Raw genomic sequence first — 16,538 nt, 5'->3', positions numbered from 1 at the left:
TGAAAAAGAGGAGGGAAAGTGTGGCTGTGTGTATGTGAGAGACAGGAGGAAGCAGAGAGGAATGGCTACTTTACTCCCTTCCCTGTCGTGTGCAGAGGGTGAAATGTGACCAACAGCAGACCAGCAGGGTTATTGGCCTGTACCATGTCATGCTAACTCGTTCTCTCAAAACCCAGTGATTTATGGCTGCCTGAAAGCCCAGCACGTTATGTATCCCATAGGCAATATAAAACTCCATAGGACCACTGAATCTGACAAACACTGCATTCATAAAACAAGCCAAATACAAAGAGTTAAGGTACTTGTACCCTGCTTTATTTTCTCACGCTAAAAGGTAGACAACATTTAACTTGTCTTTTGTACATGTTTTTAATGAGGACAGAGTGGAGGATCTACATTCCTTGTGTGCATATGCCTGACTGTGCAAATGCTTGACTCACTTAGCCATTTAGAGTGATCAGAACTGGGTCACAGTGGGAACTGCAAAATACCAATTTACTTTTAAATCAGCATTTTTTTGTGTGTGTTGCCTATCCAGGACATGCAGTACTTTATGGATTGTTTGCCGCAGGTCATTATTTAATCTAATAATACTATAACTATGTCATCAATAAATAATAAAAAGAAAAGCTTTTTACAAGCTGATGTTTTTGTGAGTTTTCAGGACAGTCTTTACAGCATTTCTATGCCTCTTTTTGTTATGTATGGTGGCTCAAGTAAGGTCTCTTCCATTTATAAATATATAAAAGGCTGACTGGCATAAAAACTCTATCCCAGGGGTGTCCAACTCCAGGTTTTAGATATCACCCTGGGTCAACACACCTGAATCAAATGATTAGTTCATTACCAGGCCTCTGGAGAACTTCAAGACATGTTGAGGAGGTCATTTAGCCATTTAAATCAGCTGTGTTGGAACAAGGACACATCTAAAACCTGCAGGACACCGGCCCTCGAGGCCTGGAGTTCGACACCTGTGCTCTATCCTAATACACATAATGTGCTTTGGATAATAGTCAGGAGTAAAGTATACATGACTCACTTCAATCCAATTAATCTTTATTCATATAGTGCCAATTCAGAAGAACAGTCAATTCCAGGTGCTTTATACTGCAAGGTAAATACTCTGCAGTACTCTAGAGAAAACCTCCTTTGAACAAGCACTTTGCAGTGGTGGAAAGGAAGAACTTGCTTTTTACAGGAAGAAAGCTCTGGCAGAACCAGGCTCAGGATGGGGCAGCCATCTGCTGCAACTGGTGAGTGAGATGAAAGAGGGAAGAAAAGAAGAGAGAATAGGGAGGAGGGGTAAATCTGTTTAAGACTTTTTTGAACAGTCTTGTAGGAATGGGGTCTAATAGACATGCTGATGGTTTGGAGAAGGGAATTATTGAAGATGGTTTGGAAAGATCAATAGGAGAGACAGAGTTTAAATAAATAGCTACAGTTGTTAAAGTTGTCATACTTAATACTACATAGGTGGGACAACTGTGAATACTGGTCAAAATTAGTGAGTAGAGTGTTTGCCAGCATGGCCATAGTGAGGAAAAGAGACCTGGTGTTGTTCCTGTTTTCCTCTATAAGTAAGGAGTAGTAAGATGTCTTAGCTTTACAAATGGCTTTTTTTCACTGAGAAACAAACTATTTTTCCAGACCAAGCGAAGATCTTCTCGTGCGCTTTTGTGAGTTATGATAGAGTCTCTGATTTCTCTGATTTGTTTTTCTTTTTCAGAAGAGCTATGATATCCACTAAGGATGTAACACTATTAGTGAGATAATTGATCTCTGAGGGAGTAAAGCTTAGATGGCTGCCCTGCATTGGCACATGGCATTGGAGAAGAAACGAAGGAAGCACTTACAGCACTTTCAGAAAGAAATCTAGTGTATTGAATTTGTTTTCCAGTGCTTTGTAGTCCATTATCAGGGCTGTACTTATCTTTGTTAGCTTATAGCACTAGTGCTCCTACAAAGGTTGCCAGTTTTGTAGCACAAGCATGAGCTGTAACATTATTATTATCTATTCTAAATATCTTGTTTCCCATGACACGGACTTTGTCTGATTTACTCTTTTTCACTGCTGCTGAATATTACTGACAAAATTAAAGTTTGTATCGTAATTCAGCTGCTGTACTTAAACTTTTCCTTTCTTCTCAGACGTACCTTCAGTTGGTGTAGGTTATGTGGTTGTTTCATCCTGATGGGCTTGTGTCTGCCATTTTCTTTGAAAGGTTTGAAATGTTGCTCCTTTTTTTTCAGCGTGAAAATGCTGTCCACCAGTGGAGTGGTGGCAAACACAATGAAACTGTGAGAATTGCTGTTGAATTTAAGGCTAATTAAATTGATACAATAACAAATTGTTATTACAACAGACTACAACTACTCTGTAGCATTGTGACGTACCGTGGTGGTACCGTGGTGGTGGTACTGGTGGTGGTCAGAGGCCCGGTTCACTAAAAAGTGCGCCCCAGGGCAAAGTGGCTTGCAAAACCTGTTGCCCGAATGTGTGTGAATGGGTGAATGACTGAATGTAGTGCAAAAAAGCCATTTATTTACCATTTACTTTTTACATGGCGCTGTGCCCGAAAAGTACTCTGCAAAACCATTTAAAATTTTTTTCGCAATACTGTAAATTAAATGTTAAATAACTATGTCCAGAAAAAAGAGGGTTTAATGTCAGGTCAAATGGTTTGAATGTTCTGTTTCTGTCAGGACAAGATCCAGAGTGTGATTAGGCTTAGAATGAAAGCCTCAATCTTAGAAATAAACCTAATTAAAACACTAGGTCTTTGGTTTATTACTAAGCTGGAATGTAAGTTTGCTGCCACTCCTCCCCCTTGACAATACAAATTTAATTTTTTTTTTGCTCAGTTACATTTTTCTTTCTTTGTTTTTTTTTCATTATTTATTTATTTTTTTGCTGTTTGGGTTTTTGGGGGTTATTGCGCTCAAGCTTTTGGAATAAATAATTAAAGTCTCTATTAAAATCAGTGGTTAATTTTGTGGTTCGGTCCATGATTAATGTAAAGATTGGGGGAACAAACCTGAGAATGACCCAGAGAACATCACTCCTGCACCGGTCACCTGATGGAGTGAAGGTTATTGTGGTTATTGTGATGGCTGGGTGGTATGTGTGAACAGCCAGGTAAATGTGTGCCATGTGAGTGGTGTAGACAAAAAGATATATTTGCCGACAATATGCAAGAACCACCTCTATTAGGACGTAGACCATCCCTCCAGTAAAGCCCTGTGTGCTCCCATATCAAGTTCTAGTTATTTGTAAAAATCAGCTCGTAGTTGCTACAGACTGATTGCAGCAAGTACTGCTGTGTGTGCTTACTGTGTTAAAAAAATGGAGAAATATCACTAGGATATTCTACACATGCGAAATCCTTTAGGAATAGTCTTGTCTAGAACCTCTGGTAAATGTTTGCCCTCTTTCTCCATGTATAGAATCACACCAGGCTGTACATAGGGGCCTCCTTTACCAGGCTGAATTCCCCTCCACTGCAAGGTCCTGACCCCATCACAAGAACCCAAAGACCAAGGAGAAAAACCCAACTCAGTTCCCGTTTCATTTAACACACCTAACACCTCTGGCTGGAATAACTGGACTAGCACCTCTCACCGCCTTCTCTTGGCCTGCTGTTTAGTTTGTTTGTGTTACCTTTCCCCTTGAATTCTCACTTCATCTCAGTGGGATACAGAGCTTTTTTTTCCCTCTGTTTTTTATGGCTCAGTCCTTACATACGTTATTTCCTCCACATGGCTGAATTTTTCAGTGATTATACAGTGTAGAGTGTGGTATTAAGCATTATTGCCCTGCCAGTCAGCTGTAAAAATGGAAATGTCTCTGTTCCTCAGGAACTGATTCCTGAGTTCTACTACCTCCCGGAGATGTTTGTCAACAGCAATGGCTACCATCTGGGAATGAGAGAAGACAGGACCATGATTTGTGATGTGGACTTGCCAGCCTGGGCCAAGAAACCTGAAGACTTTGTTAGGATAAACAGGATGGTAAGGTTTAGTCATGTCAAATACAACATTTCATGCTGTAATTATATTGACCAAAGTTATCCATACACACACCTCTGCATCCTCCACGTTGTATCCAGTGTCTGTTAATATAAAAAATATACTTACCGTTTACATCTTGTAATGAAATTAGGAGTTACTGCGTTTATTTATTTATTTGTGTATATATATTTGGATCCTCATTAGCCTTTACTAATGTAAAAGTTGCTCTTTTTTTGGAAAAACAATTGATACATGAACATCTATAAACATGTTTTGTAAAACAGGAAATCTAATAAATCAAGGAAGATATTATATTCATTCAGTACACCAGTGAACAGTTAATAATTACTCTGTCTCTGATAGACAGCATAGAATAATAAACAGCAGTTTGGTCAGGGAATCCCGAAGGTTAAAAAAAATAAAATTCAGCCTCGACTCTTCCACAACTAGAATTCTTGCATGGATATATTCATAGAACCAGCTTTGTGGTATAATTATTGTTTTATTTATAATAATAACCAATTTTATAAAGAGTATTTACATATTTATCCATCATTCTGAAACAAATGGTGCATGTAACGTTTCTCCTTGTAATGTTTCTGCTTCCTCGCAAAAGAAAATCAATCAATTTCCCACTCTTCCTTTTAACCTTCCCATGCATCTGTGTCTCCTTGTCCTATCCATGACTCATCTTATAAAGCCCATCACTCAATACTAACATTGTACAATCTCACCCCAGTGGTGTCTCCAAAAGATGAGGCCGAGGGCAAGTTTGTCCTATAGTGTTACCTTCTGTAAAGCCAGGACTCATCACTTTAGCAGTGTGCGGGGTGCTTTTCATCTGCATGTGTGTGGACATGTCTGCATATTTGTCTGTGTGTGTGTGTGCGGTTAATGCAGATAGCCTATCAACATGTGGCTCATAACTCCCAACAGGCTTTGGGAACAGCAGAAATAGAAAATGAGATCGGACCCATTTCTTACCTTCAGATAAACTCTCCTCTCCCTTTAATCTGGAATCATTTACTGCAGAAGCTCAACAGCTCCCCTCCCCACTAAACCTAATGAGCAAGAACACAATAGCTTCTGTTTGCAGCAGTGTGGATACATTGGTACACATATGGGCATATTTTCTCAATAAATGTTAACATAAAAAAAACCCATCATGTTTTTAGAGCTTAAAAGCTGCTTTTTGGAGACTTAAAATTCCTATTTAGAAAAATTGATCTTCAATAACCAGTAGTCTAGTACTGTAATCATGTATCTTGGTTATGATAGTATACCTTAAAAATTAAATTGTAATGTGAGCAGAATAAATACATTTAAAATCAAAGTTTATATTACTGGAAATGATGCTGAATGATATGCCTCCATTTTCTGATTTAAGTTTAATAATTTGCTTCTACCTGAAAACCAGAGCTGCTTCTTTAACATTGCTATGAAGATACAAACTTTCAGGCATCCTGAGGTTAGAGGCCACCGTGTTTTTTGAACTAGAGGTAAAAGGAGGCTGCACGAACACTCTTGACCTTTTCAGCTGGAGTGACAGAGCCTGGCTGGTCTTATGCAGGTGACCTTTCCCCATGCTGTACTCGGACTGCCTGGTTGAGCTCTTTCAGCCTTGTATACTGGCAGAGAAGTGGTAGAAAAGGGAAAGGCTGGAAGTTGTTACTGGCATGTCTGCATCTCCAACAACAAGGATAAAAAAAAAAAAAAGGATTACAGTCGATGTTTTCTCACTGTTGAAGGATGCATGTGTGATGTTGCATTGCATTGTTGGATTCTCAGACCAGTGTATTCACACGCCCTGAAAATCATAGTCCTCAGCCTCCATTTTTTGTCTTTCTTTTGTTCTGTTCTCTAGCTAGCCCACACTCGTGCTTCCTCTATTATTTCATTTCTGTCAGAGAATCTCTCTGACTGCCTCCCCCTCTTTCTCACTCTCTTTCTTTCTTGATTCCCTCCTTTTCTCCCCCCCCCCCCTCCTCCCTCCATCTCTTTTCCTCCCACTTCCCATCTTTGCATGTGCCACTTTCAATTGTAGTGATATGCCCTGTGGCAAACTCTGCCTCTGTGTGCTTGAGCAGGCTTTGTTGGTAATGGCTGTTATTCCTGACGCGAGGGGAGGAGTGTAAAATTTCTCCAGCAAAGCCTTACGCCTGCATGCATGGGAATTGTATTGTACAATATTCTGGAACAATACACCCCCCTGCCCCCATCCCCCACCCACTGCATGCTTTCCATAGGTATATTTATAATAATTATCAGACATAAATCTTATCCTAAATATCTCAGTAGCGCTCCCACAAGAAATTTAGTCTCCTCTTTTGCTCTTGCAAGTAATTTATCAGTGTTTCTCTTGTAGACAGTTTTACTGTAATATGGATCCTGTTAGTATTGAACCAATTTCTTTGTCTCCATGCAAAGATAGTTTTTTAAGTGGACAGAGAAATATGATATGGGAGGTTTCCCCTTCAGTCAGCTGATTAGATTATTGGGTGTGCATTTAGCTTCTGTTTACGTTCTCCTTCTAATCTTTATGTCCAGTAAAAAACAAAAAAAAAAAAAACCCATTATTAATAGAAACTAAAAGGTTAAATGCTTGAGTCATATTTTCCATTATAGTTCTCTTTGTAATTAGTTCTGTTATATTTAAAGGTAATGTAATGGTCAGTAAGGTTGTGTTTTGTGTTACTCACTGTTGGGTGGAAGTGAAATTTGTATTGTGTCTTTTGGCCCATGTGCTATGCGCTGCTGGTATGCCTCTCACCTCTAATTGCCCCATACTCCTCTGACAGGCCCTGGAAAGCGAGTTTGTGTCATGTCAGCTTCATCAGTGGATTGACCTTATTTTCGGCTACAAGCAGCGAGGCCCAGAGGCGACGCGCGCCCTCAACGTCTTTCACTACCTGACTTACGAAGGCTCCGTCAACCTGGACAGTATCACTGACCCTTTGCTCAGAGAGGTAAAGCACACGGACGCACACACGCCAACCCCTCTTTTTTTTCTGTTGCTCAACATAACCACAACTTCCTGTCTCTATTTGTTCTGGCATGTGCAGGAGCTCCAGGAGTATTCGCATCATGCATCTGTCAGTCAAATGTTGTGTCATGCAAATGTACACCGTGAGAGAATCAGATAAAGATGATGACTCACTGCAGGTTTCTTTTTTATTTGTGTAATTTCCTGGTAACACAAATGCATTTTCTGGAATTATTAATTTACTCTCTCAGATAAACAATAGTCTTTTCATATCATTCAGCATTATCATTATTCACAGCTTGTCTTAACATCTTAACAATGTCCTCCTTTTTTTTCATGTCGAAGATACTGTCTGTCCTCGCCCTGAATCAGATCAGTGAATGTGACCTCACTCTTTGATCAATCACCAGAGGTCACTTAGTCAGTAGATGAGGGAGTGAATCCTCTTGTTCTTAACAAATTAATTGAATAACTACTCGCTCCGCCATACTACTCGTGAATAGCGTAATTGCAAGGGGAAAGGGGACCAGAATATGCAGCAGCTGGCATGCATTGTGGTACTTTCCAGTGTGAGCTCGTCTCTCCCTGTGATATCCACCATCTGCTGTCTGCAAAACAAGTCATTTATATACTGTCACTTCCAGGGGCGCCTTTATTTATCAAGTGACCACTATGCAAATCACCTGCAGAAGATTTGGCTGATCTAATTACCAAACCATATTGTGAAAGGGTTGGTTTTCATCATTTTGAGGACAATTTTAGATGATGCCTTGTTTATTTTGCATCAGATTGAGGGGTTTTTAAGCTGTCTTCCACCCTGGCTGTTGTTACCCTGAGAGATGACAGTACTGTTAGTTAGTTGCACATTAGGAAGCCTGCTACTCAGGCTCCCTAATTGCACCCAGTTGATGTATTCTCTGTTGTGACATGTATTGTGAATATATTTTGTGAAGGAGAAAGAAATTGGTTCAGCTAATTGCAACTGATGTAATGTTGATATGATGAGCACTAATTAAGACGAGCCTTCATACCCTCAGTTAGGTTTTTCATTCCAGGTGGACTTTTTTGTATATTAAAACTCCCAGTAATCTCATGAACATGCTTTTTGGAAAAGTCATCAAGTTTATGCATTAAAATATATTTATTTTGTTTTATTGTATTGCAAAGTTGCAAATATGATTTTGTTGCAATTAAAAACCATTTAATTTGATTTAAAATCATCAATATCGTGCAGAGTCTGAGAATGTTAAGAACATTTGGCAGGTGACTACCTGCTTTTAACTTCTCCTCCACTTCTGCCTTAATGAGTCGGTGAGGTGTGGTATGGAAGAGTGCCCAGCGAATGTCTTGCTTATTTCTGCTAAAATGTGGCGATTGACTTCGGGGTATTGATTCATTCTGGGCCTGACAGGTGAAGCTGCAGATCTGGCATTAGTCACAACAATTAAGGCATTTGAAATGTCAAGAAATTAGAGGTCATGAGAGATAATTTCCGCCTGTGTGTCAGATGAAAATGATGACACCCTCTGACATGCCGCTGGGCCTCTGGTTGAGGGCACGGTGACAGCTCTACTGGGCACACTGCCGGAACAGCAGTCCTTCACCGTGATGCTTCTCCTGACAGCCCTCTCTTACTGAAAAACATGACAGCAACCCCTGGATTCAGACCCCACTGTGTCACTCAGAAGTAAACAGACAAATTATTCATCAGTAGGACTCTATTCCTCCTCCTGTCACTGCCCCTCCTGCCCCCTCTGATTCAAGAGAGACAACAAAGTGTGCTATAGCTAGCAAATGTGGGGCTTTGAAGTACCTGACATACTTTAGAGTGATTTCACTGTGATATTCTAATTATGATGGAATACACGTTTAAATGCTTGACCTTAATCTGTATTAATCAGCGATCATATAGGATTTAATGTGCATTATCACTGATCATAGCTCCATTCGAAACAAACACATACTGGTGGACATAATGTTTGAGACATTTCTGCTCAGCTCCCAAGCTGTCACTCAAGAAACACCCTCAAGGCAATTCTTTATTTGTACTTAGGGATTGCAGATAAGCTTATCTTAAACAAATTTCCACAGGCATGTAAAGAATGGGCGGTGATGTTGTCACATGGGAAAATAACTCAGTTACACAGATTTTACAAATTCTAAATGGTACCTTCACATATATTTACATGGGTTTGTATGGTTTTGATGGGTTTTTGCAATCTGTTTAAATTTCTACTGAAAAGCAATTCACCATCTGTAATCTATGGCATCTACCAAAAGGTGAAAGGTGCCGCAGCTCATGTTTGCAGTTGCCACTGTGCATCTCAGGTGTCGTGACTCAGCACACACTGCTTAGTGGGGCAGTGCAAGGCCATGTCTGCAATCTGTGTGACAGAGCTGTTGTGTTGCTGCATTGCATGAGTGCACTGGAGGATCCTCCATAGAGACTGCCACCAGTTTGGGGACCATACAGTAGAGGCAGAGGGAGCTGGAGCCATTCACCTCTGAAGCCTTTTGCTCATACCACAATTAGATGCAAACAAAGTCAGACAGACAGGTACACATGGTGAGTTATAACGGATGTTTGGTGCTCATCCAAGCAAGGTGGGTTTATGCTGGGAGGGAAGATCATCCAGATGGCTTTGGCAATAAGTGTCACTTATCAGCCAAAAATCAAAGCCTGAAGTGACTTATACTAATGAACTACCTGTTAAGTGCTCTCCATCTCAGATCGAGATAAGTTTCTGACATACATCATTGAAGATTAGTATTTAAGTAGCTGAGAGCTATTGATGTGTTTTGATCATATAGTGGAAGAACATGTTCTTGGGTTAACCTTCAACAAGTCAAACCCCCTGCCCCCAACACACAAAAACACATACAGAGACAAACTCTCCTGTTTGCACTTGGAAATTTGTGGTGCTCAGGGTTTTCTGAGGCTAGCAAAATGGGGCTTTGCAGCACCCAGTTTCCCCGGTAATAGAATCATCATAAAAAATATGTTGATGTTTTCCACATGGCCTTCTTAGCCTTTCTGATCTTTGTATCAAATTTCTCTACTTGAACAGACACGGTGACCCTAACCCCAAACCTAACCTTAAATAGCCATAATGTCAGTTGCTTATTACTTGACAGACTGCATTGTAAAGAAACCCTGACTAACACTTAATGATTGCCAAATGTGCTCCCCAACTCATGTGAAACTTTCACTACTAAGCGACAGAGCTGTGCGGACAGCGCCTTTTTTTGGTGCTGTGGAAGATAGGAAGTGATCGGGGGTGTTGGGGGCGACCGTGTGGCTTGCAGGTGGCCTGTCCTAATTCAGTATCACCTCCAAACTTCCCATGCCACTTCTCCAACTGTGGCATGTGTTACCCAATGGGTCTTTTTGATAGTGAGTGGTGTGTACAGGCGGAGGAAAATGAGGGCTAGTCGCCCAGGCAGTCAGAAGGGCGGGCGAAAGGCTGAGCGATGTATGTTCCATTGTGCACAGTGGCATTGACGGACGTCTACAAGCTCCCCTCTGATGGTGGAAGTGGCTCCAGTCACATCAATCACTCCCGCCGTGGAGTGCCCCACTTTCAGTCAAGCTCAGCAGCTCTTACTATTTGTTTTTTGCTCCCTCTAACTGCAGGCAAATTAGATCTAGTGTCTATTTAAATTGATTTTTTTTTTTTTTAAAATCTACTCATTTAATGGCTGTTTTTAGGTAGTTTTCTCTCATCACATGCATTTAGACTTGTATTTTGTACCCCACAAATCATCTTTCATCAAAGTACCTTTAACCAAATTGCCATGACCTGCTTGTGTAATTTTGTGCCTCTGTTTAATACATGTCTATGTGCATACACATGCTTTTACCCTTTTGTTTCAAGCACAATAACATCTAAAAGCACACCGGCTTGCTGCGGTCCTAGCTGGATGTCACTCCAGGTTAACGTTTGTGCAGTTGGGGCCCCTGCTCCTGGAAATGGGAATGGTTAACTGAAGCATGTTAATAGGAAAAGGCTTGTCTCTTCCATACTAACACTTGGATGACTCTGCAGGGTGAGGGGGGAAGGGGGAGCACCCAGGCGGATTGGGAGCGCACCCCTTTCCCTTTACCTCCCCCCTTCCTCAGAGGCACGGCTGAGTTAGGATTTGCTTGCATTGTCAAGTAACGCATTGACCCATCACTTTGATGCATATTGATTGTGACAGCCGCTCTCTCTCTCTCCTTCTCCTCTCTCTCTCTCCCGCAGGCCACAGAGGCGCAGATCCAGAGCTTTGGACAGACGCCATCTCAGTTGCTTATTGAGCCACATCCTCCACGCAGCTCCGCCATGCACCTGGTGAGAACAGCGAGCATGCTGGGAAAATTCCCTGCACCTCTGGTGGTGGTGGTGTGCATGAGGAAGGATGTGTGGACCTGTCCAAGCCCGGATGGTGTGCGTTAGCGTGAATGTGTTTGTAGGTACAGTAGACAGAAGATTGACAAGGAAGTCCTCGACTTCTCACTTCCAAAAGTTTTCTTGAATCTGATCTTTTATAACAGAAGATACATTTTTCAGAAGTCCTACATCATGTAGGTCACAGACCCTCAGTATAGCAAACAATTTTTTAGTACCAGTGGTCTGCACTGTTCTGTAGCTGGTACTGCCTACTAGCAGTGTGGTTAAAATAGAATAGTGCTCTCTACTGGCCTAGTAGCGCCTTTCTTTATATTGGACAGGGAAGAGGTGCTTCCAATCCATGTAACAACCAGCCTTGTCCTCATTATCCTCACATGGCTCTCTGTTTCTCTCTCCCTACAAGAAACTTCAGACCTTTTAGGTCCGTTTTCTACTTTAGCAAATGTTGAGAATATTTTCATCACTTCTCTCTGCTTCTTTAAATGGCTTCCTGTATCAAGGATGAGACCTAAAACTGTTTCGGGTCTTACAGTATTGCTAGTATCACTATGTCTGCCATTGTCAGCATAGTGAAGGCTGAGTTTAAATTTCAGAAGGAAAAGGTAGGAAAAGCACATTGCAAATATTTTAAAGGCCAGTTGCTTTTAGTGCTTTCCTTATGGGCCATTTTCTGATATATGTATATGTATGCACCATCTCATATGTGCAGTCAATACCATCCCAGTTTCCCATGTCTACCTGTGTCTTAGTCCCTGCTTCCCATAGGGGAGTGCATGAAACTCTCCTTTGTGTCTAAACCTAGTTTTTCCTCCAACCTCCATACTAATTGCCTCTTGCATTCTTTTTTCTTTCATCTTTTCATATCTCTTCTTTTTCATTTTTTCCATCACCTCCCATCCTGCTCCTCTTCCTCCTCCTCCTCCTCTCCCAACATTGTACTACTCCATCCTTTTCCACACTTTGTCTTTTCTCTCTTCTACTCAATAGTGTTTCCTTCCACAGAGTCCCCTAATGTTCAAGGACCAGATGCAGCAGGATGTCATTATGGTGTTGAAGTTTCCCTCCAATTCACCCGTAACCCACGTGGCTGCCAACACCCTGCCCCATCTTACAATACCTGCTGTGGTCACTGTCACCTGCAGCCGCCTATTTGCAGTCAACCGATGGCACAACACCGTCGGTGAGTGGAGCTCAGCTCACATGCAGAAAAGTGTGCCACACCACATGCCATACCTACCACAGCAGTGGCCCTGTAAAATCACTTCATCACCATCGCACACACACACACACCAAAAAAAACTACCAACTGCTCATAATAGAGCTGCAGCCAGCTGGCTATGGGAGAGGCTAGCACCTCCCAGGTAAGCTGACCGTGAGTGTTTCCACATGTTACTTCTCAGACATGTGTGAACAACATTACCCACGGAGCCCCACCCTGAGAATCGGCCTCACCTCAGGGTCAGAGGGCCAAAGCAATGGTTACTAGAAAATTAGGCCACAACTGCACCACATTCTCCTCACACATCCCCATCTGTCACTGTAGAAACACACAGAGCTCCGGACCAAAGAGCCTGCTCTATGTGGCAGCTCTGGCTGCACCCACACTAATGAACACAGCTGCAGCACCCTTGCCATCCTGTTGGAGAGGAGGGAAATGTGGTTTGGCTTTTCAGAATAATTATGATAACAAGACCTCCATATTTTCAGGCATGTAGCTGCTTCAAAACTGGCTCCAGATATGTTCACATGGATGAAATATCTCCATTCAATTTGACACTCTGGGGGGGAAAAAAAAGCAGAGTAAGACAGATGGACCTCCAATGCTTCCATCTCCTGGAAGATATTATGAATTAACTTGGCTCTAAAAGTGGAACAGGTGTGCGCGTGTGTGCAGATATGTCCATTGGTCAGAAATAGGCTCACATATCTGTCTGGATTCAGGTCTCCGAGGAGCACCCGGCTACTCCCTGGAACAGGCACATCACTTACCCATAGAGATGGATTCTCTGGTTGGTGAGTGAGCTTGAATGGAAAAATACAGCATTAAATAAAAATATCTAATGGATTTTTAGATCTGTTTAAAATTGCACAGTCCTTAATTTATAGCTCAAAAATTGCTTGGGACATGTGTTTTTTCTTTCTTTCTTTCTTTTTTTCCCCCACAGCCAACAATACTGGAAGCAACAAGCGTCAGATCACAGACCTAGTGGACCAAAGCATCCAAATCACCACACACTGTTTTGTCGTGACAGCTGACAACCGCTACATCCTGGTGTGTGGCTTCTGGGACAAGAGCTTCCGTGTGTACTCCTCTGAGACAGGTAGGTTAGAGTGTAAACTCTATTTCCTACAGAGGTGTGCACTGATGTGTGGAGGACAGTGCTATGACGGTAATGATACAGTATTGTTGCTCCTCTCTCCTGACAAGCCTTGTAGAAAATGGGTGAAAATAATAAATAATAATGCACTCAAATAAGAAAAAAAGTTATTTTAAAAAAATGTTCTTCTTATTCTTATGTTTCAGTTGACTTAGATAACATTGGGTTGTGTTGGTATGTGTTTATATAGAAAAAGGATTAGCATTGCACCTTACAATGCAAGCACAGACTGTATATAAAAGATAGGTCTGAAAAGTGAAGCCAGAGCAGAATTGCATTAAACTTGATTTCGTTCCTTTGGTTGTGAAAATAACTATTAAAGGCTCTGCAAAAGTTCTCCTCTCTTCTCTTATGACCTTATTAAACACTCTCCTATTAAATTATGGCCCAGTCACTAATTTAATTTATTACTACATGTTTATCATATTGTAACTTGTTATCCTATTTTGAGTAAAATCATGGTATGTACTGGAGAGTAGCTACCTTGTGACTGACAAGTTGCTACTGTATAAGCATGGCATTTGTCTCAGATCCATCATTCGCCTCCCAAATCCAGTTTAAAAATGAAAAACAAGATCGCGATGTCTGAAATGCCTGAAGCTATGGTTTCAAAATCGTGAGTCAAACAAAACAAACAAATCAGTGGTGTCATGGTGGCCACTTCCATATTTTATATATGTTATATAATTACAGGAGTTTGACCCACTCTCTTTCTCTTTAGAAACACTGGGTAGCTTAAAATAATCCATTTAAAAATGCAAAGGACATTATCTTTTAAACGGGGTCATAAGTATACGTTTTATTTTAAAAACCTGGTTAACCACTGGATTCACTTTTACAAGTATTTATTCACTAATTAATATATGAACTCTCTTTACTAAAGTGACAGCATTCGCAGTACCAGTTGTAGCAGTCTTTACATTTCTGGACTTTGTCAACACCGAATTCATGTACAGCGTGTATCCACTTTAGGCAAGCTGACCCAGATAGTTTTTGGCCACTGGGACGTGGTGACATGTCTGGCCCGATCAGAGTCCTACATTGGTGGAGACTGCTACATCGTCTCTGGGTCCCGTGATGCTACGTTGCTACTATGGTACTGGAGTGGGCGGCACCATATTATCGGCGACAACCCCAATAACAGTGAGTAACCGTATCCAAGTGCCACGCGCTCGCATGCATAACAAAAGAGTAGTAGAAGTGCCCTCTGGACATGTTTATAGTTTATTATGTCATTTCTTGGTTGTGAAATGAAAGTCTGTAAAGGTACACAAGTCTAGTATTTTTGTTTGTTTGTTGTTTTTTTTTAAATCTTAATAAACTGGTGAAAAATATTTCTATTCTATAATTAGATTCTACAAATCAAATCCAGAGGAGTGACGGGGGACGATCATTTATCTGCACTGAAGCTGTGATACATTAGTGTGATTCATTACATTTAGATGTGCTGCTTTCAAGTAGAGGACTCCAGATGTCTTGGCATTCATAATAGTAGACCCCAGTGTGTGATTTTTGCTGCTCAGTTCATTTAGTTTCTCATTCGCACTGATTGTCTTGTGTTTCAGACAATTAATCACAAAAGGAACTGTTACAGTACCATGTAGCAAGCAGAACCATATATGGTGTGGAATGGGGAAAAACTGAAAATAAGGGGGGAAAAAAACAGTTTTTATTTTGTTTTTGGATAACAATGCCGTGTGTGTGCGCTAAAAGATCCCGTGTTTCCAGTCGTCTCAGATTCTAGGAGCTCTGAATTAGTCGTGAGTGTCCTTTAATTAACTTCACTGAAGCTCCGACAGTTAATTAAGAATTTCAGCTTGGATGCCTCCAATTAGCAAGGGGCAATAGCACTTGTGTTACTGCAGCAGGAAAACAGTATTCCCCTGATATTCACACTACTTGTGCTTACAATGCACCTTTAATGGACAGAAGATAAAAGGAAGCATGTAGCTGAAGAACAGGGAGCGGAAAACAATTTAGATGCAGCTGAGAACTTTTAAACTTTATTCTTATATAAATCTTTGAGCCACTAATGATCATATTCAAATACAGATGAAAGGCATTAGTCTTGACATATACTACTACTAACTACTACCATCTTTTCATACCTTTACAATTAAAGGCCCCAAATTAATGCCATAAAGCAAAACAGCAGTCCTCTGTATCCTTATTGACTGTCTCAATGAGCGATCTTTTCCAAGAATGTCATTCTAGTGATTTCATGCCTATTATATTTTCTGTAATGCTAGTAAAAGGTTTTGTGAATATGTAGCAGCAGCTTGCCGGATCATTACTCTATCATCTCGCAGATGTGGCGTTCGCGAGGAAATTGATTTCACCCATGCCCCAAAAGCCTGCATGCAACTTATATGTCTAATAATTAAAATAACTTCCAGCTCAATCATGGCCTTGCTCCTCAGACTCAGCCCATCACGCTGGTTGCGAGGAGATATTTGCACCAAGTAATTGTTCTGGCTGAATCTAGCTTGTCCCAAGGGTTCAGGCAGGGTGGGGGGGTTAGTTGGTACAGGGTGATTGAATCTTTTGTCGGGTAGGTGAGCTCCTTTTTCCCCCGGAGGCTTTTTCTGACATTTGTCCTATTCAGCCCCCCTCAGCAGCAGGTACTGGGACTGACAGCACTGCTCAGGTCCCGGTCTCTAAGGGACCGTGTTGCATCGATCACAGTCCGGCTCACTGACTGGACTGCTGCTGCAGCTATAGAAGCAATATGCCGAGGTGATGGTGGTGAGGTCTAAAGTCTGTCCACATCATCTATCA

At 41.3% G+C, this 16,538-nt stretch overlaps 1 protein-coding gene across 6 annotated transcripts in view; it reads left to right on the top strand.

The window, feature by feature from the left end:
• The window catches only part of nbeab (neurobeachin b), a 205,722-nt gene that overhangs the window by 183,309 nt on the left and 5,875 nt on the right, over positions 1–16,538 (top strand). For 4 of the 6 annotated variants that reach the window (XM_039622706.1, XM_039622704.1, XM_039622708.1 and 1 more), the window contains 7 exons: positions 3,856–4,008; positions 6,807–6,974; positions 11,233–11,322; positions 12,370–12,562; positions 13,324–13,395; positions 13,548–13,703; positions 14,733–14,903. In XM_039622706.1, coding sequence (XP_039478640.1) covers positions 3,856–4,008; positions 6,807–6,974; positions 11,233–11,322; positions 12,370–12,562; positions 13,324–13,395; positions 13,548–13,703; positions 14,733–14,903 — 1,003 coding nt within the window. Of the gene's footprint in view, positions 1–3,444; positions 3,813–3,855; positions 4,009–6,806; positions 6,975–11,232; positions 11,323–12,369; positions 12,563–13,323; positions 13,396–13,547; positions 13,704–14,732; positions 14,904–16,538 lie in introns of those variants that run through there. The other 2 variants (XM_039622705.1, XM_039622707.1) reach the window with 2 other exon arrangements.

The sequence above is a fragment of the Oreochromis aureus genome, linkage group 14 (genome assembly GCF_013358895.1).
Source record: "Oreochromis aureus strain Israel breed Guangdong linkage group 14, ZZ_aureus, whole genome shotgun sequence".
Taxonomy (NCBI): Eukaryota; Metazoa; Chordata; class Actinopteri; order Cichliformes; family Cichlidae; genus Oreochromis; species Oreochromis aureus.
Note: the sequence above shows the minus strand (reverse complement) of the source record. Positions and strands in the feature narration are given on the sequence as shown.